Below are 25,046 nucleotides of genomic sequence, written 5' to 3'. Positions count from 1 at the left end.
GTGCAGGTCGCGGCAGGGGGGTCCCCGCTCAGAAGCGCAGCACGTAGGAGTCGCTGTGGGTGAGGTAGCGCACCCAGCGCTGGGGGGGCCCGGCCGGCCCCGGCAGCCGCACGAAGCGGATGTGCAGCCCCGAGCAGGTGTGCGCGGGCAGCTCGAAGGCCAAGTTGGCCGGACCCAGCTCCAGCAGCGACGCGCGGCTCAGCCCCGGCACCTCTAGCTGCGGGGAGGGCGCGGTGACGCTGGGGACGGCACGGGACGCCGGGTCCCCGCCCGGCCCTGGGCCCTACGGCTGCTCCCCGCAAAGGGGAGGCCGCGGGTCCCTGCCGGTCCCCAGGCCCCACGGTCGTCCCCACAAGAGGGACAGGAGCCCAAAGGCTCCCCAAGGAGGGGGGGGACAGGTCCCGGCCCATCCCCGAGCCCCGGGGGAGCTCCCTGCCTGGCCCCCCGCACCCCTCGGGCCCCCAGCCCTCACCTTGAAGAGTGCGGAGAGCTGTGACCCGCCCTGGCAGCGGGGGATGTCCCAGCGGATGGACTTGGTGCTGGGCTGCAGCTCCGCCGTCTGCTCAGGGCTGCTCAGCTCCTGCGCCAGGCTGGGGGAGCATGGGGGGGGGTGAGGGGGTGACAAGGCGGGGGACAGCCCCCAGACCCCCAAAAGGCACCCACCTGCTCACCCCCTTGGGCACGGGCAGCTGCAGGCGGACGTTGAGAGCTTGGCTGGAATTTGGGGTGGGGGGATCAGAGGCTGGGCTCTGCCGCAGCCCCCCCGGACCCCCCGGGCACCTACCTCTTGGGGGGCAGGTCACAGCGGAGCTTCAGGTACAGCCGGAGTCTGCAAGGAAGCAGGGGTTGGTCGGAATTGGGGTCCCCCCCCAGGGATGGTCAGGGGGTGACACCCCCCCCCTCACCTCCCCGTGGGGTCCTGGTCCACGGTGGGGAAGAGGCGGAAGGGCAGAGGCGAGGGGATGTCGTCTGCCAGCTGGTACTGCATGAGCGTGAGCTACGGGAGATGCGGCTCAGGGGGGGCTGCGGCAGCCCCCCCACGTCCCCCGGTGTCCCCGTGTCCCCCGATGTCCCTCACCTCCCCCTGGCTCGGGGTGACCTTCAGGATCCTCCCGCTCTCGAACTCGTCCAGCTTGACTGAGCTGTGGAAGGCGCATTCGTCCACCCGGACGGCTGTGCCATAGCCTGGGGGGGCAGAGAAGGGCGCTACGGGGTGGTGGGGGGCAGAGCAGGGGGTGGGGGGGTGCCGGGGGGCAGCCAGGGCTGTTAGGAGGATGCTGGGGGGGGCTCACCCCGCAGCTCCGACTTGCCCACGCAGAACTCCTCTGTCAGCCCGATGCGCATCTCTGCGGGGACAGAGATGGGGGGGGTCACCCGAGGAACGGCCCTGGCTGTCCCCAACCCCCCGGTACCCCAACCCCGGCCCCCCCTTACCCACGCAGCTGGGCAGGTAGCACTTGAGGCGGATTTCCCCCTGGACGTCCACCTTCATGGGTGTCCCCTGGGGAGAGGGGATGTGGGCTGAGCTGGGACGGGCTGGGGGGCAGCGGGGGGTGAATTGAGACTTCAGGGGAGCACGGGGGTCCCATGGGGTGGGGGGGGGCCTGGGGGCGGTGGGCAGAGCCAAAGCACCCAGGGGACATGGGGTGATGCTGTGGGAACACGCTGAGGGGCGGGGGGGGGCGCGGGGCAGGGGGTCCCTGTCCCCACTCACATTGGCAGCGATGACCACTGTCAGCCTCTCCACCACGTCCACGAAGACCTCGTTCCTGGTGCCCTGCGGCCAGAGAGGGGGAGGCCAAGGCTGGGGAGGGGACAACGAGGGGACACGGGGGCAGTGGGGGTTCCTACCTGCTCCCCACGGGGCGGCAGCACGGGGCGGCTGGCAGCCGAGCTGGGGGCCACCCTGCTCTGCTGCGTCTCGGCGCCGAACTGCAACGACACGGCGGGGAAACCGGGTTTGGGCACCCCAGCTGGGCTGGGGGGGCTGCGGGGGGGCGATGGGGTGTCCCTGGGTCCTCACCAGCCCGATGGAGCCCAAGTCGAGGAGGCTGAAGGGTTTGGTGGCCACGGGCTCTGTGTGCATGAAGTTGCGCAGCACCTCAGGCGCCGTGGTCTGGATGTAGCCGTAGTCCTGGGGGGGCCGGGGGGGTTGTCAGCCCCCACCCCCAAGCTGTCCCCATGTGGCCCCTGGGGTGTCCTCTGCCCCCCCCCCCGAACTATCCTGTCCCCTTCCCTCTGGGGTGTCCCAGCTGGGTGTTGCCCCAACTGGGTGTCCCCATCACCCCCTGAGCTGTCCCCAGCCCCAATGGGGTCCCCACCATCCCAAGGGGTGTCCCCAGCCCCATAAGGTGTCCCCAGTGCCCCCGCGTTGTCCCCTGTTCCCTCCAGCAAGTTCTCACCGTGCCAAGGTGTCCTCACCCCCCCCATGGGGTGTCCCCAGCAGCCCCAGGCGTGTCCCCAGCACCCGCCCTGCGTGTCCCCAGCTCCCCCTGGCAATGTCCCCACCAGCATCTCATCCAGCAGCTCGTAGATGAGGGCGAAGTTGAGGCTGACGTTCTTCTCGCTGAGGGGCCCGCAGAAGTCCCGCAGCAGCGTCACCAGCCTGCGGCAGGACCCGCAGCCATCAGGGGGTCCCCGTCACCCCCCACTGTCCCCCTCGGCCCCCCTCGGCCCCCCTCGGCCCCCCAGTACCTGTTGAGGAACTCCACCAGGGTGAAGGGCGACGCGTCCGGCGTCGTGGTGGCCACAAAGTAGAGCCCCGCGTGCCGCACGTGGACAAAGTGCCAGCCCTCGTGTGCCTGGGGGGGGGGGAGCGGAGCCGTGACCCCTGTGAGACCCCCATGGAGCCCCCCGTGTACCCTCGGCCCCCCTTACCATGAAGACAGGGGCCTGGTCCCCTGGCAGCGAGGTGATCCTGCGGTAGAAGGTGTCAGCGAGGTCCGTGCTGGTGCCGCAGGTCTCCCCGCGGACTGGGGGGGGTTAAGGAGAATGAGGGGTGGGCATGGGGGGGGCCCTGGGGAGCCCCCCAATCGGGGGGACCCCCCGGGGTGCAAGGCATGGAGGATACAGTCCTTGTGGATGAGCCGGTCGCCCTTGGAGGAGAGGATGAAGATCTGGGACAGCATCGCCGGGCTGGGGGGACGGGCAGGAGTCGGCGTGGGCCCCCCAGCCCTGCACCCCCCACGAGCTCTGCGCACCCCAAAGCCGCCTGCCCGAGCCCCCCCGCCCCAGCCCCCCCAGCGCCCTGAGCCCCACAGCACCCTGTGCCCCCCCCCAGGCCCCGCACCCCAAGGTCCCCCCACCCACAGAGCTCAGCACCCCCCGGCTCCTTGTCCCCCTCCAGGCCCCCATCCCAGCGCCCCCGCGGCCGCGGCCCCTTTAAGAAGGGGCGTGTCCAGGGCCCCTCCGGGTCCCCCCGAACCTGCGTCCCGCCTGGCGGGTGGCGGTCACATGACACGGCCGAAAAGGGCGTGGGCCGGGCCCGGCTGCCGCGCGCCGCCATTGGCCCGCGGCGCGAAGGCGTGGCCTGCGCCGGACTGGGCGACGGTGGTCACGTGGCGCCGGTTTTCGCGCCACTTTTCGTTGCGGCGGCGGGAACCGGAGCGGCGGCGGGTCCGGGATTGACCCTCGCGGGCACCGGTACCGGAACCGGAACTGACCGGGGACCGACCCCGCCATGGCGCCGCGCGACTACGCCGCCGAGAAAGGTGCGGGCGGGCTGGGGGGCCGGGGCCGGGACCGGGGCCGGGGCGCCGAGACCGAGACCATCCCCCGCTCCTTCCCCAGAAAAGGCGAAGCGGTTCCTGCAGAACTTCTACCGCGATGGTGCTGATGGCGGCAAGGAGTTCCCGTACCGGGAGCAGCTGGTGAGAGCGGGGACCCGGGCCCGGTGGGGATCCGCCGTGCTGGGTGTCGCCGTGAGACATGCACCCCCCCCCCCCCCAGGCGGCTGGGGGTCCCTGTCCCCCCCCGTGCCGGCTGGGCCCCCTCCGTCCCTATCCCCATCCCCCCTCCGGCCTAGCCCGGGACCCCTGTGCCAGCTGCCCCCCCCCAGCTGCAGCCCCCTCGCCATGGCAGCCGGGGGTCCCCCCTGCCACCCTGTCCCGGCTGGGGTCCCCCCCCGTCCTGTCCCCGCTGGGGTTCCCCTGGCGCAGGGTGTCCCTGCGGCCGGCTTGGGGTCCCCACAGCCCCCTCGCCCCCCCCCAGACGGCGCTGGCGCACCGGGAGCGCGTGGCGCTGTACGTGGCGCTGGACGATGTGGCGGAGGACGACCCCGAGCTGGCCGAGGCCGTCTGCGACAACGCCAAGCGCTATGGCCGCCTCTTCGCTGACGCCGTCCACGAGCTGCTGCCGCTGTACAAGGAGCGCGAGGTGGGGGCTCCCCGGGCGGGCGGGGGGCAGCGGGGTGCCCCAGCGGCTCCTTCCGACGTCCCCCCCTTCTCCCGTGTCCCTGTGTCCCCAGGTGTCCCGCAAGGACGTGCTGGACGTGTACATCGAGCACCGGCTGCTGCTGGAGCAGCGGGGCCAGGACGCGGGGGACACCCGCAGCCCCCAGAACCAGTACCCCCCCGAGCTGCTGCGGCGCTTGTGAGTGCGAGGGGGAGCCGTGTCCCCCCTGCCTCCCCCTCTGACCCTGGCCCTGCTGCCCAGTGTCCCCGGGGAGCCCCGTCTCCTCTCTAACCCACATCACCAATTCCCCACCTCCCCTGGGACCCGGTTCCATCCCCACGTGCTGCCCCCAAATCCAACCCCCCCCATCCGACCCTCTCTTGCTCCTTTGTTCCCCATTCCTGTCCCTGCCTCAGCGGCCTCCCCACTAACCCCAGCCCTTTCTGTCCCCCCCATCCCCAGCGAGCTGTACTTCAAGGCCCCCTCCACCGCCAAAGCCCGCGTGGTCCGCGATGTCAAGGCCGACTGCATCGGGAAACTGGTGACTGTCCGTGGCATCATCACCCGCGTCACCGAGGTCAAGCCCATGATGGTGGTGGCCACCTACAGCTGTGACCAGTGTGGGGCCGAGACCTACCAGCCTGTAAGCACAGTGGAAGGGCCCCGGGGTGGGCGCAGGGGCCCTGGTCAGCCCGAGCCCACCCCCTCGGCTCTCCCCAGATCCAGTCGCCCACCTTCATGCCGCTGCTGATGTGCCCGAGCCGCGAGTGCCAGACGAACCGCTCAGGGGGGCGGCTCTACCTGCAGAGCCGCGGCTCCAAGTTCATCAAGTTCCAGGAGCTGAAGATGCAGGAGCACGTGAGTGGGGGGCAGGGGCCCCTGGGACCTTGTCCTCCAGGGAGAGCGGGGGTGTCCCCCTCCTTTGGGGCCCCCAAATCGGCCCCAGTCTCCCCCCCGAGGTTTCCCCACCCCTGGGTCAGCATTGTCACTGCCGGAGACAAGGAGCTGACGCGTCTGAGTGGCTCGGTGTTACCCAGTCTACCCCAGTCTGTACTGGTGCAGGGGTGGCTCAGGGATGGGGGCAGAGTCTGGCGGTGCCCCCAGGTGCTGCGGACCCCCAGCCCCATCTGTCTCCGCAGACCGACCAGGTGCCAGTGGGGCACCTTCCCCGCTCCATCAACGTGGCCGTGCACGGGGAGAACACGCGCCTGGCCCAGCCCGGGGACCACGTCAGCGTCACTGGCGTCTTCCTGCCTCTGCTGAAGACCGGCTTCCGCCAGATGGCCCAGGCAAGCGCCGAGGCAGCAAGTGGGGGGCTGCGGTGGGGGTCCACGGCTACCCCCAACCCACTGCCACCCTCCTCTCCTGTAGGGCTTGCTCTCTGAGACCTACCTGGAGGCCCACTGCATCGTGAAAATGAACAAGAGCGAGGAGGACGAGTCGGGGACCGGGGAGCTGAGCGAGGAGGAGCTCCGGCAGATCACAGGTGAGGCCGTTGAGCACCTGGGACAGGCCTGGCTGGGGGTGGGGCCCCCAGGGCTGCCCCATGGCAGGTCAGGCGGCTGCCCCACGGCTTCCTTCGCTGCCTTCGCAGAGGAGGATTTCTATGACAAGCTGGCCTCCTCCATTGCCCCTGAGATCTACGGCCACGAGGACGTGAAGAAGGCGCTGCTGCTGCTGCTGGTGGGCGGCGTGGATCGCAACCCCCACGGCATGAAGATCCGGGGTGAGGTCACACTCTGCGCTGGTGTGGGGACCTTTGCCAGGGGTGTCCCCCCCTCCTGTGGGAAGGTTTGGGGGTCTGGGATCAGCCAAGGGTCCGGGAGGTTTGGGGTCAGGGCATTCCACTTGACACAGGCAGGTTGGGGGATGGGGTTGGCCTTGTGGGACCACGGAGGGAATCGGCAGCCACAGCTGAGAGATTTGGGACGGGAGCATGGCAAAGTGGCGCCGAGGGAGCAGATATGTCCCCCCGCGGACTCGCCCCCCCCACCTTCTCCCCCCAGGAAACATCAACATCTGCCTCATGGGTGACCCCGGCGTAGCAAAGTCGCAGCTCCTGTCCTACATCGACCGCCTGGCCCCCCGCAGTGAGTACTGGGCTCCTGGGGGTGGAGGGTGCCTGCGCCCCCCCCTCACCCCGCCACTCCCCTCTGCCTCCAGGCCAATACACAACAGGCCGGGGCTCCTCGGGCGTGGGGCTGACGGCGGCTGTGCTGCGGGACCCGCTGACGGGGGAGCTGGCGCTGGAGGGGGGCGCGCTGGTGCTGGCTGACCGGGGCGTCTGCTGCATCGACGAGTTTGACAAGATGTTGGAGGCCGACCGCACAGCCATCCACGAGGTGATGGAGCAGCAGAGCATCTCCATCGCCAAGGCGGGCGTGCTGGCCACCCTCAACGCCCGCTGCGCCATCCTGGCTGCCGCCAACCCCGCCTACGGCCGCTACAACCCCAAGCGCAGCCTGGAGCACAACATCCAGCTGCCTGCTGCCCTCCTCTCCCGCTTCGACCTGCTCTGGCTCATCCAGGACCGCCCCGACCGTGACAATGACCTGCGGTGAGCGGGGGGAGCAGCTGAGGGGTACCGTGGGGCTGGCGGGGGGGGCCGGGAGCTGTGGGGTGAGTGTTGGGCACTGGGAGGTGGGGGGGGAGTCCATGGGGCACGTGAGGGGCTGGGCTGGAGGGAGCGTGGGACCCACACGAGAGCCACAGGGCTGGGCTGGTAGTCGTGGGGCAGCCCTGGCCCCATTGCCAGCCCCTCTCTGCCCCACAGCCTCGCCCAGCACATCACCTACGTGCACCAGCACAGCCGCCAGCCCCCCTGCTCCTTCCAGCAGCTTGACATGAAGCTCATGAGGTGAGAGAGGCCGCGAAGGTCCGCTGGCGCTGGCCCTGTCCCCGCTGTCCCCTCACCCTGCCCGTCCCCCAGGCGCTACATCGCCATGTGCAAGCGGAAGCAGCCGGTGGTGCCGGAGGCTTTGGCCGACTACATCACAGCCGCCTACGTGGAGATGCGGAAGGAGGCCTGGGCCAGCAAGGACACAACCTACACCTCGGCGCGCACCTTGCTGGGCATCCTCCGCCTGGCCACTGCCCTGGTGAGCCCCGGCGCAGGCAGGGACGGGCAGGGAGGGCTGCGTGTGGCGGAGCAGGACCCACAGAGCTGGGCAGGAGCCGGAGGGGCCCGACTGGGATGGGCCAGGCAGGAGAAAATGGGACCAGGACAAGACGAGCTAAAGCAGGGCCGGACGGAGCCAGGCCAGACCCAGAAGGGTCGACGGGGGCTGGGAGCGTGTCCTCGTCCCCTTCCGCCGTGTCCCTGTCTCCCCTCGGCCTCCGCAAGCCCCAGGGGCCCCAAAGTGGTGCTTGTCCAGGTTGTGCATGTGTGGCGTCTACTGCCGAGGCAGCACGTCCAGAGCCTCGGGGGTGCAGCCAGCGTGGGGCCGGTGTCCCCTCCTGTCCCCCCCGTGTCCTCTGTCCCTTCCTGGGGCATGGCCACCTTGGGGCTGCCTCTAGGCCCCCCCCGGTGTCCTCGTGTCCTGGGGGCTCACGCCAGGACAGGGGCGAGCGCACTGGGGGGCTTCCAGGGGTCTTGGGGGGCACCCTGGGGCCGGGAGGAGCGTTGGGGGCCCCCAGGTGATGTCAGAGGGTGCCAGGGCTGTGCTGGGGGGTCCCAGTTGCTGCCAACCCCCTCATTCCCAAAGGCCCGGTTGCGGCTGGTGGACGTGGTGGAGAAAGAGGATGTGAATGAGGCCATGAGGCTCATGGAGATGTCGAAGGACTCGCTGCTGGGGGACAAGGGACAGCAAAGCCGGTGAGCAGGGGACACAGGGGGACATGCCAGGAAGGGGGGGGCAGCGTTGGGGGAGCAGCGACCCTGTCCCTGTCCTGTCCCCATGTCCCAAGGGAGGAGGTGGCACTGCTAGGGCCATGGTCTCCCCTCCCTTCTCCCTCTGACCCCGTCCCCAGGGTGGACGGGGAGGAGGTGGCACTGCCAGGCTCCCCCTGACCCCCGTGTCCCCCCCGCAGGGTGCAGCGTCCCGCCGACGCCATCTTCGCAGCGGTGCGGGAGCTGGCGGGGGGCCGGGGCCGGGCCGTGCCCTACGCCGAGGCCCTGCAGCGCTGCCTGGCCAAGGGCTTCACCCCGGCCCAGGTCCAGGCCGCGCTCCAGGAGTACGAGGAGCTCAACGTGCTGCAGGTCAACCCCGCCCGCACCCGCATCACCTTCGTCTGAGGGGGGACGGGGGGAGGCCCTGCAGCCCCCCACGGGGCGGGGGAGGCGCGGGGATGCGGCTGCTGTCACCGTCACAGGATATGGGGACGAGTCCTTCACCTGCCCCGGGCCCCCCCGCCCCTTGTTACAGTGATTTGCGAAGCGCTTTTTTACCAATAAAAAGGCTTTTGTTACTGGATTTTGGGGGCAGCACCGGTCTCTTCCCAACCCTGGGGCCACGCTCCCCCCCAGGACCACGCTCCCCCAGAACATCAAACAAGGCCGGAGCCACAATTCCCATCCTCGAGCTGATTTATTGGGGGGGGGGGCCGGGAAGGGGGGACCCGCACTCACAGTCCCAGCGTGGGGTTCCCCAGGCATGGGGGGGCTCTAGAAGAAGAGCCCCCGCATGCGGCGGCCGATGCCCTGCCGGTCGTAGAGGATGTTGAACTTGTTGACGAACTGGTTCATGGTGTTGCAGGTCTTGGTGATGGTGCCCAGGTAGGCCATCAGCCCCACGTCGTTGCATTGCTGGGGGGAGGGGGGGGCGGATCGGGGGGTTACTGGGCTGCTTCCCCCCCCCCCCCAAATTGCATCCGTCCCCCTGCGCTGCAGCAGCTCAGGGGCCACCAACAGCGCCGGTGGCAGAGGAGACATGGCTGTGCTCCGACGGGGACAGGGGGACCTGACCGCCGCCTCCCCCGAGGGGCCTGGGGACCCCCCCACCCCCCCAGCCATCACTCACATCATAGAAGTCGGTCTTGAACTTGTCGGTGCTGAGGACGGGCAGGCAGTGGCACAGGGCGTAGGCTTCGCGCAGGATCTCGTGGTTGAAGGGCACCTCGCCTGCGGGGATGGCGTCAGCCTTGGGGACCCGGGGGACAGCCAGGTCCTTTGGGGACAGCCCTGGGGACCTCCCGGATCCCCTCCTGGGCCCAGGGGACAGTCCTTCTCCCTTGGGGACAGCCCTCCTTCCGTGGGGACACCCCAGGGACAAACCTGCCCCAGCCCCGCTCCAGGAGAGCGGGGAAAGCCTGGGGACAGTGGGGACAGCCCTGTCCCCGACTCACCGGCCTCAGAAGCTCGCACGTACTCCAGGATCAGCTTGACCCGGCTGTGCAGCATCTTGATGGCGCTGTGCTGGGCGATGAGGTGCTCGGCCACTGCGGGGGTACGGCCGCGTGTCCCCCGTGTCCCCTCCAGCCCCTCCGGTCAGCCCAAGAGCCGTGTCCCTGTGGCTCCTGTCCCCATGTCCCTTCTCCGGTGCCCTGTCCCCATGTCCCCCCGCCTCTTCCCTGTGCCCGCCCCGTCCCAGCCCTGGGACCCATCCCCATCCTGCGTTGTCCCCCCCCGCCCCGTCCCTGTCCCCCACCCGTGGAGTTCTCCCCGCTGCCGGTCGCCGTCATTCGGGCCACGTGGTCGACCCCGATGCGCTCAGCCTCCTCGGTGGCCAGGGTGTAGGTCAGCTCCGCAAACAGCATCGTGGCCTGGGGGGGGGACACGGGAGGGGTGACAGCCCCACGGTCCCCCCAACCTCCCCAGCACCCCCTGAAGCCCCCTCCCCCGACCCCTCGTCCCTCCCCAGGACCCTAAACAAGCTCCCGGACCACTCCCCCCCCGCCCCGTGGCACCCCTGGGATCCCCCCCGGCCTCCCCCATGGCCCCAGGCAAGAGCCCCCCCCAGGAGCCCCCCAGCCCCATTCCCCCCCACTGACCTACCTCCCCGTTGATGATGTCAATGACGGACTCAAAGACACTGACAGGAAGCTGGGGGGGGGCAGGTAAAGATATTTGTTTTGGGGGGCCCAGACTCACAGTGGGGAGGTCCTGGGGGCCCCCCCCCCATATGCTGGGACCCCTCCCCGACTCACGTCCGTGTGCTTCGTCATGGGGTTCAGCTTGAGAAAGAGGGGGCTCTCGATGATCTCGCACACCTGGAGCACGGGGGGCTGTCAGGATGGGGTGCACACCCCTCCCTCCCCATTCTGCCCCCCCCCGACCCCCCCCACTGCCACTCGCCTGCTTGTGGACGTGGATGTCGGAGGGGTCGGGGGGGCCCCCGGTCGTGTACCAGCCCAGGAACTCCAGCTCCTTGAACACTTGCTTGACTGGGGAGGGACGGGGGGGCCATCACCCCCCACCCCCAATCTGGAGGCAGGGGGGACCCCACAGACCCTCCCAGGGCACTGAGCAGACACCACCTCTACCCCCTCCCCCGACAGGCCCCATCACCCCTTTTCCAAGACATCCCCTCAAATGCAGCCCAGGCTTGTCCCCGGGACCCCCCCAGGGCAGCCCAGGACCCCCCCAGGATCTCCCGGGACAGCCCAGGACCCCGCCCCCCAGGGCCCCGCAGGGCAGCCCAGGACCCCCCGGGACCCCTGCCCCCTCACACTGCTCCTCCTTGGTGTAGTAGTACTCCTTGTCGATGAGGACGTGCCCGTCCACCGCGTGCGAGAGCAGCTCGAAGGAATTCATCACCTCGATGTTGCGGCCCTCCTGCCGCCCGATGAGGGCCCCGATCACTGCGGGGACGAGGGGGACGGGACACGGGGACTGTCACCGGGGCTTGGGGGTACCACCAACAGCCCCCACCCCACCTGGCACCGGCCTCAGCCTCAGCCTTGTGCGGGGGGGCGGGGGGGGGACACCCTCAACCAGCTCCGGGTGCCAGCTGGGACCAGGCCAGGGGCTGTGGGGACCACGTGGAGACCCCCCCCCGGGGACACGGGGGCCAAGGCAGGGGCCGTGGGGGGACTCTGGGGGGCTCCAGAGAGGCCGCAGAGGGGCTATGGAGGGCCCCAGGGGGGCTGTGGGGGACCCTGGGGGGCTCCAGAGAGGCCGCAGAGGGGCTATGGAGGGCCCCAGGGGGGCCGTGGGGGACCCTGGGGGAGCACAGAAGCCTCCGGGGGGCTGCAGGGGGGGCTATAGAGCGCCTCGGGGGGGCTGTGGGGGTTCTGGGAGATGCAGAGGGGCTGTGGGGACCCCGGGGGGCTCTGGGGGGGGGCCCTGGGGAGCGGCGGGGGCCGCGGGTACCTTGTCCGGGGCGCCCCTCCTGCGAGCGCATGCGGATCCAGTGGTCGGAGATGTTGAGGATGACGAGGGGGTGCAGGGCCACCGAGACGCTGCCCGTCACCCCCCCGGCCATCACCGAGGGGGCGGCTGCGGGGGGGCCGTGAGCAGGCTGTCGGCTGGGGGCGGGGCTGCAGGCCGGGGGCGGGGCTGCCGGTTGGGGGCGGGGCTGCAGGGCGGGGGCGGGGCTGCCGGCTGGGGGCGGGGCTGCAGGCCGGGGGCGGGGCTGCAGGCCGGGGGCGGGGCTGCCAGCAGGGGGCGGGGCCCAGGGGTGTGTGGGCGGATCCACAGTGCACGACCTGGTATGGGGGCGTGGCCATGAGGAACGGGGGCGGAGCAATGGCCTGAGGTGTGGTTACAGGCCATGGGCGGGTCTCCGGGGGTTGTGGGCGGGGCAACGTCCCAGTGGCGGGTCCCTGGGGATTGTGGGTGGGGTAAAGGCCCAGGGGCGGTTCCCCCAGGGGTTGTGGGCGGGGCAAGGTCCCAGGGGCGGGTCCCGAGCGGTGTGGGCGGGGAAAAGGCCCGGGGGCGGGCCCCCGGGGGTTGGCCCCCGGGGGTGTGGGCGGGGCAAGGGGTCAGGGGCGGGTCCCCAGGGAATGTGGGCGGGGAATGAGGCGCGGGGGCGGGGTTAGGCGGAAGGCAGCGGGGCCCGGGGTAGGGACCGGCCGGTCGGGGCGGTCCCGGTGCGGCCCTGCAGCCCCGGGGCGGTGACGCTGGTCCGGTGTGCCGGGGCGGCCCCGCGGATGGTACCTGCCACGTCCACCTCCATCCCGCCGGCCCCGTTGCTCGCCGCCGCGGAGGAAGAGGCGCCGGCCGCCGCCGCCGCCATCTTGGCTCGGCCTGTCCCTGCCCGGCCGCCGTACACAGCAGCTCTGTGCATGCGCGGGAGGGACTTAAAGGGGGCGTGCGCATGCGCTGTGGGCAGTGGTTGCGGCGCATGCGCAGACCCTGAGAGAGTCCCTCAGCCCTCACCACCCCTATCCTCTACCCAGTCCATCCCAGTGCCTCCCCGTCCCCTCCTAAGGCCTCCCAGTCCATCCCAGTGCCTCCTCGTCCCCTCCTAAGGCTTCCCAGACCTTTCCCAGTGCCTCCCAGTCCACCCCAGTGCCTCCCAGTCCCCTCCTAAGGCCTCCCAGACCTTTCCCAGTGCCTCCCAGTCCACCCCAGTGCCTCCCAGTTCCCTCCTAAGGCTTCCCAGTCCACCCCCGTGCCTCCAGTCCATCCCAGTGCCTCCCAGTCCATTCCAGTCTCCTCCTAAGGCCTCCCAGTCCACCCCAGTGCCTGCCTCTCCCCTCCTAAGGCTTCCCAGACCTTTCCCAGGGCCTCCTAAGGCCTCCCAGTCCATCCCAGTGCCTCCCAGTCCATCCCAGTGCCTCCCAGTCCCCTCCTAAGGCCTCCCAGACCTTTCCCAGTGCCTCCCAGTCCACCCCAGTGCCTCCCAGTTCCCTCCTAAGGCTTCCCAGTCCACCCCAGTGCCTCCAGTCCATCCCAGTGCCTCCCAGTCCATTCCAGTCTCCTCCTAAGGCCTCCCAGTCCACCCCAGTGCCTGCCTCTCCCCTCCTAAGGCTTCCCAGACCTTTCCCAGAGCCTCCCAGTCCCTTCCCAGTGCCTCACAGGGCGGGTCCCAGGGGACCGGTGGGGGCAGCTCCTCACTACGACCCCAAAAACCGTGATTTCTCCCCCCCACCCCCCATTTTTTCCACTCCCCAAACGACTCCGAAAACTCCGGGTTTGGAACAAATCGGGGTGTTTATTCCCCGCCCGCGCCCCCGGCCCCGCCCTGGGGGGCACCCCCCGCGCGAGGGTCCCGGCTCACCCCGAGGGCTCCGCTCGGGCCAGGAGCCGCAGCGGGACCAGGAAGAGGTTGAGGGGGCAGAGGCCGACCCCCCTCCAGCCGGACGCGGGGGTTCCGGAGGCCGGGGCGGGTACCGGGGGCCGGGGGGCTGCCGGGGGCCGTGCCGGGGTCGGGGGGGTCCGTCTCGGGGGGGCGGGGGGCTGTCAGGGTGCCGTAGACCCCCCGGAGGTGGCTGTGCAGGGCGGCGCGGTCGAGGGCACCCAGCTCCTGGGGGAGGGAGGCCAGCAGCGCCAGCACCACCGCCGACTCTGGGGGGGGACACGGCGTCAGGACCCCCCGCCCGCCCCACGCCCCGCCGGGGGGGCCCAGCCCCACGGGGGGGACAGCGGCGATGCCGTCCCCAGCTGGGTCCCCCCCCCCGGTTTGGGATCAACACCCCCCCAATGTGGGACAACCCCCCCAGCGAAGGACAGACCCCCGCTCCCAGCTCTCCAAATCCCCCTCCCTGGACCAGCAAGGGGGTCCAGACACCCCCCCCCCGACATCAGGGACCCCCGCTCACCCGCGGGGGGGAGCGCGGGGCCCTTCCCGCCCCGGCAGAGCCGCGCCAGGTACTCGTAGACCCGCTGGAAGTCGACGGTGAAGCCCCCGGCGGCGCGGGACTGGGGGGACGACGACGGAGGGGCTGCGGGGTCCGCCGGTGCCGACCCCCCCCGATCCGGCGGTGCCGCAGTGCCCGCGGGGCGCGGGGGGACGGAGTGGAGAAGGCTCAGGGGCTCGGTGGCCGCGACGGTGAGGACCTGGAGGGAACAACGTGGGGATGGGGAGGGGGTGACGCACCCCGAGAGGTGCCCAGGGAGGGGGGGACTGTGTCCTCGCCCCCCCCCCCCACCTCGGGAACCCCCCCAAACCCCCTCACCTGCGAGAGGGCGGCCGCCGTCGCCTCCTCCAGCCCCTCCGCCAGCGTCTGGGCCAGCTCCAGCCACACCTGGGAGGGAACGGGGGGTGACGCTGGGCCCCGGCCCCCCCCGCCCCGGGGCAGGGACCCCCCCGCCACCCGCGAAGCCCCGTTACCTCGATGGGGGCCGGGACCCGGGCGCGGCAGCGGCGCTGCTGCTCCAGGCAGTGCCGGTACTGGGTGCGCACGGCCTCCCGCGCCGCCCGGCCCCGCAGCCGGCACAGGAACGAGAGGATCTGGGGGGGCGGGGGGTCGGGGTCTGTGGTCCCACTGGGGGGCCCGGCCGGGGGGGGGCACGGCGGCCGAGGGGACACGCGGGGCCACCCGTGGGGCTTGGCGGGGGCCGGGGATCCCGGGCCCCCTTGCGCGGCCACTGCTCCCCCCGGCGAGCCCAACGACGGGGGACTGCGGCGTCTGGGACCCCCATGTCACACCACCCCCCCCCGGGACGCCGGCGACCCCCATGTCACCCCCTCCGGGGACCCCGACGACCGCGGACCCCCATGTCACCTCCCCAGGGACCCCGACGACCGGCGACCCCCGTGTCACCCCCTCCGGGGACCCCAACGACCGGGGACCCCCATGTCACCTCCCCAGGGACCCCGACGACCGTGGACCCCCATGTCACCCCCCCGGGGACCCTCGCAACCCAGCCCTGGGACCCCGGGACCCCCATGTCACCCCCTCCGGAGACCCCCATGCCACACCCACACCCCCCCGGGACCCCAGCGACGGGGGACCCCCACATAACCTCCCCGGGACGCAGGTGTCCGGGGACCCCCATGTCACCCCCTCCCCAGGGGTCCCGGGCGTCCGGGGACCCCACTCCACCCCCCCATCTCCCCCCGGGTCCCGGGACCTCCCCCCGCTCCAGGTCCCCGCCGCCCCCACCTCGGCCTCGCTCCGCCGGGGCAGGCGCTCCCGCAGCGGCCGCGGCTGCAGCTCGGGGAGGCCGAGGGCGGCCTGAGCCCGCAGCGCCGCCAGCAGCGCCCGCTTCTCCCGCACCGACCAGGCCGCCCGCGCCCGCTCCGGCTCGGCCGCCGCCCCCGGGCCCGTCACGTACCGCGCCGGGGCCAGGCGGGGCCGCAGCGGCGGCTTCATGGCGGCGCCGGCCCGGGCGGCCGCCGGCGCGCGGAGATGGCGTCACTCGCAGCGCACCCGCACGGTGCCGCCTGCGCGTCACTGGCGCCGCGCCTAAAGCCGCGAGGCACTCTGGGAGTTGTAGTTCGAGCCCCCCACCTCCCCCCACGGAGACGGAGCCGGGGCTTGGGGGGGGGGGCGGGGGTGTTTATTCCACGTTTCGCCGCTGCGGGGGCGCCGGGCGGGGGGAGCGTTGCGGGGCACCCCGGGGGGCGCCTGGGGGGGGTCACGGGGCGGTTTCGGGGGCCTTGTCGTCGTCCGGGGGGCAGTCGATGAAATCCGCCAGCATGGTGGCCGTCTCGTCCAGCTCCTGCGGGGGTCATGCGTCAGGGGGGGCCAACCGCCCCTGCCCGCCGGGACCCCCGCACCGCACCCCTCTTCCCCCAGACTGCCCCATCCCTCCCCCCCCAGCCGCCCCTGCCCCCCCCCCCCGAGACCCCCGCACCGGACCCCTCTTCCCCTAGGCTGCCCCCAGACTCCCCCCGCGCCCCCAAACCGCCCCCTTCCCCTCCCCCAGCCGCCCCCCCCGTACCTCCTCCTTGTCCGGGGGGGGCAGGGGCTCCTCCTCCAGCTGGGGGGGCACCGGCGGGGGGCTGCCCCCCCCCCCGGGGGGCTCGGGGTGCGGCGCGGGGTGGGCGGCATCCAGGGCGGGGGGAGGCGCCTCAGGGGGCTCCAGGAGGGGGGGCGGGGGCTCCGGGATGCCCGGGGGGGGCTCCCCCTCTTCCTCCCCCGCCTCCTGGGGGGCCTTGGTCGTCGTCCCCTCCTCCTCCTCCTCCTCTTCATCCTCCTCCTCCTCCTCCTCGGCCAGGGGGGGCGGGTGGCCTTCGTCCACCTCCATCACCAGGGCGCCGGTGTCCCCCGGGGGCGGGGGGGGCTCCTCGGGCACCGGCAGGGGCTGCCCCGCCTCGACGCCCCCTTCCTCCTCCTCCTCCTCCTCCTCCTCGGAGAGGCCTTCGTCCTCCTCGTACTCCTCCTCATCCTCCTCGTACTCCTCCTCGCCCAGCTCTTCCTCCTCGTCGAACTCTTCCTCCTCCTCCTCCTCCTCCTCTTCCTCCTCCTCCTCCTCCTCGAAGAACTCTTCCTCCCCGAACTCCTCTTCCTCCTCCTCCTCCTCTTCCTCCTCCTCCTCCTCCTCCTCGCTGCTGTTGATGTTGATCACCGCCGGGTCGGGCTCCCCGGGGATCCCCGGCAGCTCCGGGGGGGCGGCCGGGGGGACGACGGGGGGCAGCGGCGGGGGCGGCGGCGGCGGCGGCGGGGGGGGGCCCGGCTCCTCGGGGGGCTCGGGGGGCGCCGGCGGGGGCGAGGGCGGCGGCGGGGGCCCCCCGCTCTTGGGGGCGGGGGGCGAGGGGGGCGCGCCCCGCTTGGGGACGATGACCACGCTGTCGTCCGAGTCGCTCTCCAGGGAGATCTCCACGTCCGAGGGCTCCTCCTTGTCGTAGTGCACGAAGACGGGGCGCCGGGGGCGGCCCCCCGCCGGGCCCCCCTCCTCCTCGCCCCCCGGGGCGGCGGGGGGCTGCCCGGGGGGGGCCTCCCCGGGGGGCTCCTCGGCCAGCGGCGGCAGCCGGGGGGGCCCCAGCGGGTTGGGGGGGGCGGCCCGGGGTGCCCCCGGGAAGGCGGGGGGCGGCAGGGGGCGGAAGGGGGGGGTGGGGGGCTCCGGGGGGGCGCCTGGGACGGTGGGGGGGTGCAGGGGGGGCACCCAGGGCCGCGCCAGGGCGTTCACCACCACCAGGGCTTCGGCGCAGACGGAGGAGACCTGGACGGGGAGCGGGGGGTTACTGGGGGAGACTGGGGCCGAGGGGGGGCTTTGGGGGGTCCCCGCCGTGGGATGGGGGTGTCCCTGGGGGATGGAGGGGCCCTTGGGTCCCGGCTCCCCGACTGGGGGGGTCCCAGGGGGAGGGGCTGTGGGGTGAGGGGGGCTCTGAGGGTCCCGGCTGTAGGACATGGGGTTTTAGGGGTGCCTGGGGGGGTCCTGGCTGTGAAACGGGGGGACCTGGGGGAGTAAGGGGGTCCCAGCTCTGGGGCAGGGGGTCCTCAGGGGGGGTCGTGACCCATGTGGGTCTCAGGTAACAGCTGGGGGGTCCCGGCTGTGAAACGGGGGGACCCGAGTGGTACAAGGGGAGACCCCAGGGGGACAAGGCAGGGGGGGGCAGGAGGAATCAGGGGTCCCTGGGGGACGGGGACCCCCTGGGGGTGCCAGCTCCGGGCTGGGGGGGCCCGGGGAGGACGGGGGGCCCCTGGGGAGGACGGGGGGGCTCTGGGGGTCCCAGACCAGGACGGGGGGGCCCAGGGGTCCCCACCTCCTCACCTGGAGGGCCGGGTCGCGCTGGCCCTGGCCGAAGGCGCGCAGGGCGCAGTGCAGGGGGGGGGCCCCGGCGGGGGCGGGGGCCAGCACCAGGGCCAGCAGCAGCTGGTAGAGGGCGGCCCGGCACGGGGGGCTGGCGTAGGGGGTGCCGGGGGGGCCGGCGGGGGGGCCCGGGGGGACCTCGCTCTGCGGCAGCCGCAGCAGCAGCGGCACCACCAGCTCCTGCAGCCGCTGGCGAGGGGACAGGGGGGTGTCGGGGGAGGGGGAGCAGCCCCCAGCCCCGCGGGGACCCGCAGCGCGTCTCCCCGATCCCCCCCGCCGCTACCCCGGCCCTGTGGAGACCCCCATCGCCTGCCCACCCCTCCCGCTTGCCCCAGCCCCACAGACACCCACTCCCCCGCCCCCCAAACCCCATTACTGCTCCCACCGAGACCCCCGCCTTCTCCTTGCAGTTGTCCCCACCCGGCCCCCGGGCCCCCCGAGAACAACCCCAGCCCCACACCTGCCCCCCAAAACCCCAGTACTGCCCCCCAGCCCTGCGGAGCCCCCCCCCTCGCCCCCGTACCCGGTGCGTCTCCTCCTTGATCAGCGGCCCCCCCGTCAGGATGGCACGACGCAGCGCTGGGGGAACACGGGGGTCAGCGACGGGGCGATCGGGGGGCTCCCCCTTTCCCCCAACCCCCACACCCCACAACACCAACAGGGGTCTTGGGGAACCACAACAAGGCAACTGGGGGGGCTCCCCTTTCCCCCGACCCCCCACCACCAGTAGGGGGTCACAACGGGGCGAGCGAGGCCCCACCGCGGCCCCGAGGGAGGGGTGCAGCCCCCCCCCCGTGCCCGTAGGGGGGTCCCGACACCCCCGTACCTCGCAGGGCGGCCCGGCACACATCGCTGTTGGCCGCCGGCTCCAGCTTGCGGTGCAGGGCAGGGGCGTCCCCCCCGTCCCCCAGCTTGGGCCGTTTTGGGGCGCTGGGTTTGGGGTCTGCCTTCAGCTGCGGGGAGAAGAGAGAAGAGGGGGTACCGGGGGTCTGCGGGGGGGAGAGGGACACGGGGGGGACAGGGACGGGGGCCCGGGGGGGCTCACCTTGATGCCCTCGGCCGGGGGGGTGATGTCGCTGAGCAAGTGGGCCAGCAGCACCTCGCCGGGGGCCCCGGGGCCCTGCAGCACCCCCGAGGCGGCGCCCGCCACCTCCACCCACAGCTCCAGCACCTGGTACAGGCGGGTGCGCACCGCGCTGGGGGCGCGGGGCGTCAGGGGGGGCCTGGGGACCCCCACACCTCCCCGTGTGCCACCGGCTGCCCCCGGGACCCCCACACCTCCCCCTGCCCCCCCGGCTGCCCCAGGGACCCCCACACCTCCCCGTGTGCCTCTGGCTGCCCGAGGGACCCCCACACCTCCCCCTGCCCCCCCAGCTGCCCCAGGGACCCCCAAGCCTCCCCCCGCACCCCCGGCTGCCCCGGGACATCACGGACAGACCCAGGGGCCCCCGAGCCCCCCGGGAACCGCAGGGACCCGTGGGGGTGCCCCCCCGCCCAGGCCCAGCCCTGCCGCGGGGGAGCCCCCCGCCCGTCCCCCCCGCACCTGAAGGGCTTCTCCTGCCCCGGCAGCGCGGCCTCGCGGGCGCCGCTCCAGGCGCTCAGCACCTGCGGGAAGAGGCGGCCCAGGACGCTGCCCCAGCGCACCAGGCGCGCCCCACACCTGCGGGGCCGCGTCAGGCCTGCGCCCCGGCCCCCAGCGCGGCCCCCCGGCCCCCAGCGCGGCCCATGTACACCCAGTGCAGCCCCGACCCCAGCGCAGCCCCCCAGCCCCCAGCACAGCCCATGTACCCCCAGCGCAGCCCCCCGGCCCCCAGCGCAGCCCCGACCCCAGCGCAGCCCCCCGGACCCCCAGCGCAGCCCATGTACCCCGAGCGCAGCCCCCCAGCCCCCAGTGCAGCCCCGACCCCAGCGCAGCCCCCCGGCCCCCAGTGCAGCCCCCCGGACTCCCCAGCACAGCCCACGTATCCCCAGCACAGCCCCAACCCCAGCGCAGCCCCCTGGCCCCCAGCGCAGCCCCAGACCCCAGCGCAGCCCCCCAGACCCCCAGCGCAGCCCTTCCCTCCCTGCTTCTCTCCCAGCGCACCCCCAACATCCCCTGAGCACCCCCAGTTCCCTCCTAGCACAACCCCAACGTCCCCAGTCACCCCCAAACCCTCCCGGCCCCCCAGACTCACGCCAGGATGAGGGAGGAGAGCACGTCCAGCATGTCCAGGTGGACCGAGGGCAGCAGCAGCATCTTCAGAGGACCGTCCCCAAACCAGTTCTGGGGGGCACAGGGCAGGGTTGGGACCCGGGGCGTCCCCTCTGCAGCCCCAAATGCCCCTCCCAGCACCAAGGACGCAGCCGGGGGCTCAGCTGCCCTGGGGAGGGGCTCGGGGACCCTCCTCCGCCCCACTCACGATGTTCTTGCTGGTGATGTTCAGGGCACGGCAGATGAGGTCCAAAATGTCCTGGACGGGGACGGTGACGGGAGCCACGAAGTCCTTGCTGCCAGGGAAGGGGGGTCAGGGGGAGCTGGGGGTCCAGGGGACACAGCTGCGGGGCCGGGAAAGGTGGGGGGGGTCTGGGAGAGCGTGGGGGGGCTGGTACCTGAGAAGGAGCTGGAGCACGCGGGCCAGCCCCGAGAAGCGGTTGTGCAGGGTGAGGACAAAACCGGTGTCCCCGTCCTGGGGGGCCGGCAACAGCATCTCCACCCCCGGCCCCTCATAGGGCAGCGGGTCTGGGGGGCAGCATTAGTGCCGGGGCACCCCGGGAGACCCCCGCCATCCCTCGGCCTTCAGAGACCCCCAAAACATCCCTCAGGGCCCCTCCAACTCCGCCAGCGTTCCCCAGCCATCTATCAGAGTCTGTGTCACCACAACGTCCCCCCAAACATCGTTCAGGGCCCCTTCATCCCTCCAAAGCCCCCCGAAACCACCTGAGGGTCTCTCCATGCCCCCAGGTTCCCCCAAAACATTTCTCAGGGTCCTCACAGCCCCCCCCGTGTCCCCCAAACCACCCCTCGGGGTCTCCACATCCACGCAGCACCCCCAAAACCATCTCTTAGTCTCTCTGCAGCCACAGAAGCCCCCGAAACCACCCGAGAGTCTCTCCATCCCTACAAAACCCCCAAAACCACGTCTCAGGATCTGTCCATCCCCAAATACCCCCCACACCCCCCTCTCAGGGTCTCTCTGTGCTCCCCAAGCCCCCCAAAGCCCCCCTCAGGGTCTGTCCTTCCCCCCAGCGCCCCCCCAAAACCATCCCTCAGGGTCTCTCCATGCCCCCAGAGCCCCCAAGCCCCTCCCGACGGTCCCTCCGTGCCCCGGCCCCCCCTCACCGGTCTCGCTGCCCTCGAAGAGCGCCCCGAGCAGCCCGTGCAGGGTGGCCAGCAGCCCCTGCACCTCCTGGTTCCAGCACTCCGTGTGCCGCAGCCCCTGCGAGAAGCCCCGGCCCAGGGCCGGCAGCAGCGCGTAGCACTCGCAGGCCAGCTTGGGGGGGGGGGGGGGCACGTGTCAGGACCCCCACCCGCCTGTCCCCCGGGCTGCCGTGAGCCCCCATGAGCAGCGCCGGGCTGCCCCAGCCCCCCCCAGATGCCCCAGTTCCCCCACTGACAGCCCTGCCTCCCCCCGGGCTGCCCCGGAGCCCTGCCCCCTCCCCCAAGAACCACCCCAGCCCCTACGAGACCCCCGGGGCTGACCCAGCCCCCCCGCAGTGCTCCCTGATCCCCCAGTGACTGCCTTGCCCCCCCCAGGGCAGCCCACGGCCCCCCAGGGCTGCCCCAGCCCCCCCCAGATGCCCTGACCCCCCAGACCCACCCCAGGGCTCTTCTGGCCTCCCTACGCCCCCCCCATCCTCCTCAGGAGCCCCTTGGGGTGCCCATGGTTTCCCTAGGACCCCCCGAGCGTTACCCTAGACCCCCCCCCGGAGTCCCAACTGCCCCCCGCACCCCCTGAGACTGGCCACAGCCCCCAGGACGTACCCTGGACCCCCCCAGAACAGCCCCACACCTTCAACCTGCCGGGAGCCCCCCCCCCAAACTTCACGGTCCCCCCCGGCTGCCCCATCTACCTGCTGCAGCTGCGGGGACTCAGAGTCGATGCGGGAGAGAAAATACGCCGCCAGCTTTCCCTGCGCGAGACGACGGGGGGGTGACGATGACGCAGAGCGCGCGCCCCGCCCTGCCACGCCCTCCTGGGGCGGGGGAAGGCACGGACTCCCCCCAGCTCCCCGGCGGGGGTCCTCACCCGCATGGAGCCGCAGGCCCGGGGGTAGAAGGTCATGCAGGACTTGATGCCCTCCAGCGTGGAGACCTCGCACTGCGGGGGTGAGCGGGGCAGGCACAGACCCTGAGCCCCCCCCAAGTCCCCTGTGTCCCCCCAAATCCCCCATATGCCCCCGAGCCCTCCCTCCCAAACCCTTATGTCCCCGCAGCCCCCCTCAGCCACCCATGTGCCCCCAAAACCCTCCGTGTATCCCCCAGCCCCCACTGCCACCTCCTCCCACAAGTCCCCCAGAAAGCACCCCCCCCGTACCCCCTGCCTGTGCCCCCCGCCCCCTGCGACCCTCCCCAGCCCCCCTTGTGCCCCCATGAGCCCCCCAAGGCCCCTCCATCCCCTCTGTGACACTTCTGAACCCCCCTGGATCCCCCCTCGGACCCCCCCCGGGCCTTGTGCCATCATCCCCGGCCACCGTGCGTGTCCCCCCAGCCCCTGCCAGGCCCCCCCGCGGCCCCCCCGGCCCCACCTCGGGTTTGAGGGCCAGCAGGGAGGTGAGCAGCCCGGGGATGTGGTTGGTGCCGATGTCCCGCGCCAGCTCGGGCAGTTGGGAGGAGAAGAGCAGCAGGTCGTGGAGCACGGCCACCCCCAGCGCCATGGTGGGGGCCGGGTCCTGCGACTGGGGGGGGCGTGGGGGGTGTCAGCGCGGCCCCTCCTCGGCATGGCCCCCATCCCCTCCCAGCGCGCCCAGTCGCCCGCTGCCCCGGCCCTGGCCCAGCCCAGGCAGTGCTGCCCTCCAGCCCCCCGGGGAGTGCTGGGGCCCCTCAGCCCCGTAGGACCCCCCCAGGGACACCCCCAGGGACCCCCACAGCACCTCAGAGACTCCTCCAGCCCCGCCCAGGGACCCCCCCAGCCCCCTAGGACACCCCCCCGAGAGACCTCCATAGCACCTCAGTCCCTCAGCCCCCCCAGCCTCCTAGTAGCCCCCCAGGGACCTCCACAGCTCCTCAAGGACCCCCCCCCCCCCCAGGGACCCCCCCAGGGGCCCCCCCAGCCCCCAGTACCCCCCCAGGGACCCCCCCCATCCCCCTAGGATCCCCCCCAGGGACCCCCCCCAGGGACCCCAGGCCCCCCCCAGCCCCCTGGACCCCCCCAGGGCCCCCCCAGGCCGGCCCCACCTGCAGGAGGTGCTGCAGGCCGCGCAGCCAGCCCAGGCAGTGCTGCTGGAAGGGCTCGGTCGGGCTCTCGCTCACCAGCAGCGACAGCAGGCACAGCCCCTCGAACCTGCAACGCCATTGGCTGCCGCACGCAGGGCCCGCCCCCACGGCCCCTGCCGGCCAATGGCGAGCCCGGCCCCGGGGACACACACACACACACACACACACACACACACACACACGACAACAACAGACGGACGACACCCCGCTTCTGATTGGCTGCCGTGGCCCCGAGTCCCAGCCGCGCCTCATCTCAGGGGAGCCAATGGGCGGCACCGCGACAAGGGCGTGGTGCAATAGTCAACGCCTGATTGGCTGCCTGCCTGCCTGGCTCCACCCACCAGGGCGGGAACTCGCTCTTGATTGGGGGCGGTCCCACTTAGTGCCGCCCACCGCATGTTGGGGAGCCAATAGGAAGCAGCAGGTTGAAGGTGTGGTACAGGGAGGACACGCCCCCTCTGACTGGCTGCACTGCTAAGCCAATGAGATACAGCACCCCAGAGGTGTGGCACCAGGGTGGCTTCTGAGTGGCTGCCTATTCATGTAGTCCCACCCACCCATAATAAAACAACCAATGAGAAACACATCCATGTGAGAATGGAACATGTAACCCATCCCCCTTCTGATTGGCTGCCTGCCCCTGCAGCCCCACCCCCAAGAGACAATGCCTCATTTCATTGGCTTACTGCACCCCCACAAAAAAAAAAAAACAGCCAGCCAATGGCAACACAGCTGCAATTTGGAAGCATGCTCCCATTGGCTAATGTGCTAGCCACACCCTCTGCACGAGCTGGCACTACTTTCGCATTGGCTCATGCCTCACTTTTTGCCCCGCCCCCAGCACAGTAGCCAATGAGGAAGATGGCAGCAAAGGAACCGCGCGTCCGGATTGGCCGAAGCAGCCGTCACTCACCGGGTCTTCATGGAGCTGAGGCGGGCGCTGGTGACGCCGACGAGGCCACCGATGGCCTGGGCGCTCTGGGGTCACGGGGTCAGGGGTCACGAGGGCATCCGGGGCCACGGGGTGTCCCCAGGGGTCATGCGGGGGGGTCGGGGAGTCACGAGGGATGGGGTAGCGGGGGGGTCAGAGGTCACCGGGGGTCATGTGGGGTCAAATGGGCGGGAGGGCGGGCACGGCCCCGGCGCGGGGGTGGGGTGGGGTGGGGTCCCGGGGAGTGGGGCCGGGGGCGTGGTTCCCGGGGCGGGGCGGGGGGGGGGGGGGGCAGGGCCCGAGGGGTCCCGATCCCGGCGTTGGGGCGCGGTCCCGTTGCCCGGGGGGGGTGGGGGGCCCCGATGCCGCTGGAGAGGGGTCCCGGTGCCCGCGGGGGTCCCGTTCCCGGCCCCGGTGCCCCTCCCCCCCGCACCTGCGTGCCCGCGCTGTCCCGCAGCCCCCGCACGAGCCCCGGGAGCGCGCGCCGGGAGGGCGGGAGCGCGCTCAGCGCCTCCAGCAGCGGCGCGGCGGGGGCCCGCGCCGCCGCCACCGCCGCCATCGCCGCCGCACGCGCGGAGCCGGGCGCCGCCTGATGAGGTCACGCCGCGCGGGGAGGCGGGGCCTCAGGGAGGAGGCGGGGCCAGGCGGGGCGGGGCCTGGAAACCGCCCGCTGGGGCGGGGGGAGGCCTTGAAACCGCCCGGGGGGGGCGGGGGGGGGGGCTTGAAACGGCCGCGGGGAAGCGGGGCGGGGGAGCTGGAAACGGCCACGGACGGGGCCGGGGGGGGCC

At 72.5% G+C, this 25,046-nt stretch overlaps 5 protein-coding genes across 9 annotated transcripts; 1 reads left to right on the top strand and 4 right to left on the bottom strand.

Moving 5' to 3' along the window:
* Window positions 1–10: 10 nt before the first annotated feature.
* AP4M1 (adaptor related protein complex 4 subunit mu 1) lies at window positions 11–3,686 on the bottom strand. 4 transcript variants are annotated; one of them, XM_075489322.1, is made up of 16 exons: window positions 3,425–3,686; window positions 3,071–3,135; window positions 2,878–2,972; window positions 2,695–2,801; window positions 2,509–2,605; window positions 2,024–2,134; window positions 1,852–1,932; window positions 1,715–1,777; window positions 1,435–1,501; window positions 1,293–1,346; window positions 1,079–1,206; window positions 906–982; window positions 785–829; window positions 664–714; window positions 473–590; window positions 11–217 (listed from the first exon to the last, which is right to left on the bottom strand). In XM_075489322.1, the coding sequence occupies exons 1-16, from the start codon at window positions 3,679–3,681 to the stop codon at window positions 29–31; spliced, it is 1,605 nt and encodes a 534-aa protein (XP_075345437.1). In that variant the 5' UTR covers window positions 3,682–3,686; the 3' UTR covers window positions 11–28. The 4 variants fall into 4 exon arrangements, with proteins under 4 accessions (XP_075345437.1, XP_075345436.1, XP_075345440.1 ...); XM_075489321.1 differs by having other exon boundaries at window positions 906–997; window positions 3,425–3,683; XM_075489325.1 differs by having other exon boundaries at window positions 1,079–1,185; window positions 3,425–3,683.
* On the top strand, window positions 3,574–8,691 carry MCM7 (minichromosome maintenance complex component 7). Its single transcript, XM_075489320.1, has 15 exons — window positions 3,574–3,710; window positions 3,790–3,869; window positions 4,210–4,374; window positions 4,466–4,590; window positions 4,855–5,035; window positions 5,113–5,250; window positions 5,532–5,681; window positions 5,764–5,878; window positions 5,987–6,118; window positions 6,399–6,482; window positions 6,556–6,949; window positions 7,166–7,249; window positions 7,322–7,490; window positions 8,097–8,206; window positions 8,422–8,691. The coding sequence occupies exons 1-15, from the start codon at window positions 3,680–3,682 to the stop codon at window positions 8,624–8,626; spliced, it is 2,163 nt and encodes a 720-aa protein (XP_075345435.1). The 5' UTR covers window positions 3,574–3,679; the 3' UTR covers window positions 8,627–8,691.
* A 271-nt stretch (window positions 8,692–8,962) lies between these two features.
* On the bottom strand, window positions 8,963–12,556 carry COPS6 (COP9 signalosome subunit 6). The gene is made up of 10 exons (XM_075489356.1): window positions 12,428–12,556; window positions 11,642–11,767; window positions 10,999–11,130; window positions 10,625–10,713; window positions 10,477–10,539; window positions 10,325–10,372; window positions 9,978–10,092; window positions 9,676–9,768; window positions 9,351–9,451; window positions 8,963–9,136 (listed from the first exon to the last, which is right to left on the bottom strand). The coding sequence occupies exons 1-10, from the start codon at window positions 12,504–12,506 to the stop codon at window positions 8,996–8,998; spliced, it is 987 nt and encodes a 328-aa protein (XP_075345471.1). The 5' UTR covers window positions 12,507–12,556; the 3' UTR covers window positions 8,963–8,995.
* An 851-nt stretch (window positions 12,557–13,407) lies between these two features.
* SNAPC2 (small nuclear RNA activating complex polypeptide 2) lies at window positions 13,408–15,584 on the bottom strand. 2 transcript variants are annotated; one of them, XM_075489345.1, is made up of 5 exons: window positions 15,322–15,583; window positions 14,547–14,666; window positions 14,392–14,460; window positions 14,035–14,272; window positions 13,408–13,780 (listed from the first exon to the last, which is right to left on the bottom strand). In XM_075489345.1, exons 1-5 carry the CDS (start codon window positions 15,529–15,531, stop codon window positions 13,428–13,430), a joined length of 990 nt encoding a protein of 329 aa, XP_075345460.1. In that variant the 5' UTR covers window positions 15,532–15,583; the 3' UTR covers window positions 13,408–13,427. The 2 variants fall into 2 exon arrangements, with proteins under 2 accessions (XP_075345460.1, XP_075345461.1); XM_075489346.1 differs by lacking the exon at window positions 14,547–14,666 and having other exon boundaries at window positions 15,322–15,584.
* Window positions 15,585–15,777: 193 nt separating this feature from the next.
* PELP1 (proline, glutamate and leucine rich protein 1) lies at window positions 15,778–24,860 on the bottom strand. The gene is made up of 17 exons (XM_075489342.1): window positions 24,692–24,860; window positions 24,241–24,305; window positions 23,289–23,394; window positions 22,640–22,789; window positions 22,141–22,212; window positions 21,965–22,024; window positions 21,234–21,384; window positions 20,504–20,633; window positions 20,314–20,401; window positions 20,089–20,177; window positions 19,458–19,574; window positions 18,960–19,110; window positions 18,741–18,867; window positions 18,438–18,493; window positions 17,876–18,103; window positions 16,103–17,323; window positions 15,778–15,880 (listed from the first exon to the last, which is right to left on the bottom strand). Exons 1-17 carry the CDS (start codon window positions 24,815–24,817, stop codon window positions 15,797–15,799), a joined length of 3,021 nt encoding a protein of 1,006 aa, XP_075345457.1. The 5' UTR covers window positions 24,818–24,860; the 3' UTR covers window positions 15,778–15,796.
* Window positions 24,861–25,046: the final 186 nt, after the last annotated feature.

Source organism: Mycteria americana, unplaced genomic scaffold (assembly GCF_035582795.1).
Source record: "Mycteria americana isolate JAX WOST 10 ecotype Jacksonville Zoo and Gardens unplaced genomic scaffold, USCA_MyAme_1.0 Scaffold_129, whole genome shotgun sequence".
Classification (NCBI taxonomy): domain Eukaryota; kingdom Metazoa; phylum Chordata; class Aves; order Ciconiiformes; family Ciconiidae; genus Mycteria; species Mycteria americana.
Note: the sequence above shows the minus strand (reverse complement) of the source record. Positions and strands in the feature narration are given on the sequence as shown.

Excerpts from the sequence above, each read along its gene's own strand:
- PELP1 (XM_075489342.1), bottom strand. The coding sequence starts at position 24,817 with ATGGCGGCGGTGGCGGCGGCGCGGGCCCCCGCCGCGCCGCTGCTGGAG. Across the intron at positions 19,111-19,457 it reads GGGCAGGAGAAGCCCTTCAG|CGCGGTGCGCACCCGCCTGT; the intron begins GTGCGGGGGGGA and ends CCGCGCCCCCAG. Across the intron at positions 18,494-18,740 it reads GTGCCGGGCCGCCCTGCGAG|CGCTGCGTCGTGCCATCCTG; the intron begins GTACGGGGGTGT and ends GTGTTCCCCCAG.
- AP4M1 (XM_075489321.1), bottom strand. The coding sequence starts at position 3,681 with ATGGCGGGGTCGGTCCCCGGTCAGTTCCGGTTCCGGTACCGGTGCCCG. Across the intron at positions 715-784 it reads TGTGACCTGCCCCCCAAGAG|CCAAGCTCTCAACGTCCGCC; the intron begins GTAGGTGCCCGG and ends CCCAAATTCCAG. Across the intron at positions 218-472 it reads AGCTCTCCGCACTCTTCAAG|CTAGAGGTGCCGGGGCTGAG; the intron begins GTGAGGGCTGGG and ends CCCTCCCCGCAG.
- SNAPC2 (XM_075489345.1), bottom strand. The coding sequence starts at position 15,531 with ATGAAGCCGCCGCTGCGGCCCCGCCTGGCCCCGGCGCGGTACGTGACG. Across the intron at positions 14,667-15,321 it reads CCCGGCGGAGCGAGGCCGAG|ATCCTCTCGTTCCTGTGCCG; the intron begins GTGGGGGCGGCG and ends CCGCCCCCCCAG. Across the intron at positions 14,461-14,546 it reads GGGTCCCGGCCCCCATCGAG|GTGTGGCTGGAGCTGGCCCA; the intron begins GTAACGGGGCTT and ends GTTCCCTCCCAG.
- COPS6 (XM_075489356.1), bottom strand. The coding sequence starts at position 12,506 with ATGGCGGCGGCGGCGGCCGGCGCCTCTTCCTCCGCGGCGGCGAGCAAC. Across the intron at positions 10,714-10,998 it reads CTACACCAAGGAGGAGCAGT|TCAAGCAAGTGTTCAAGGAG; the intron begins GTGAGGGGGCAG and ends GTCCCTCCCCAG. Across the intron at positions 10,540-10,624 it reads ACATCCACGTCCACAAGCAG|GTGTGCGAGATCATCGAGAG; the intron begins GCGAGTGGCAGT and ends CCCGTGCTCCAG.
- MCM7 (XM_075489320.1), top strand. The coding sequence starts at position 3,680 with ATGGCGCCGCGCGACTACGCCGCCGAGAAAG. Across the intron at positions 3,711-3,789 it reads CGACTACGCCGCCGAGAAAG|AAAAGGCGAAGCGGTTCCTG; the intron begins GTGCGGGCGGGC and ends CTCCTTCCCCAG. Across the intron at positions 6,950-7,165 it reads GACCGTGACAATGACCTGCG|CCTCGCCCAGCACATCACCT; the intron begins GTGAGCGGGGGG and ends TCTGCCCCACAG.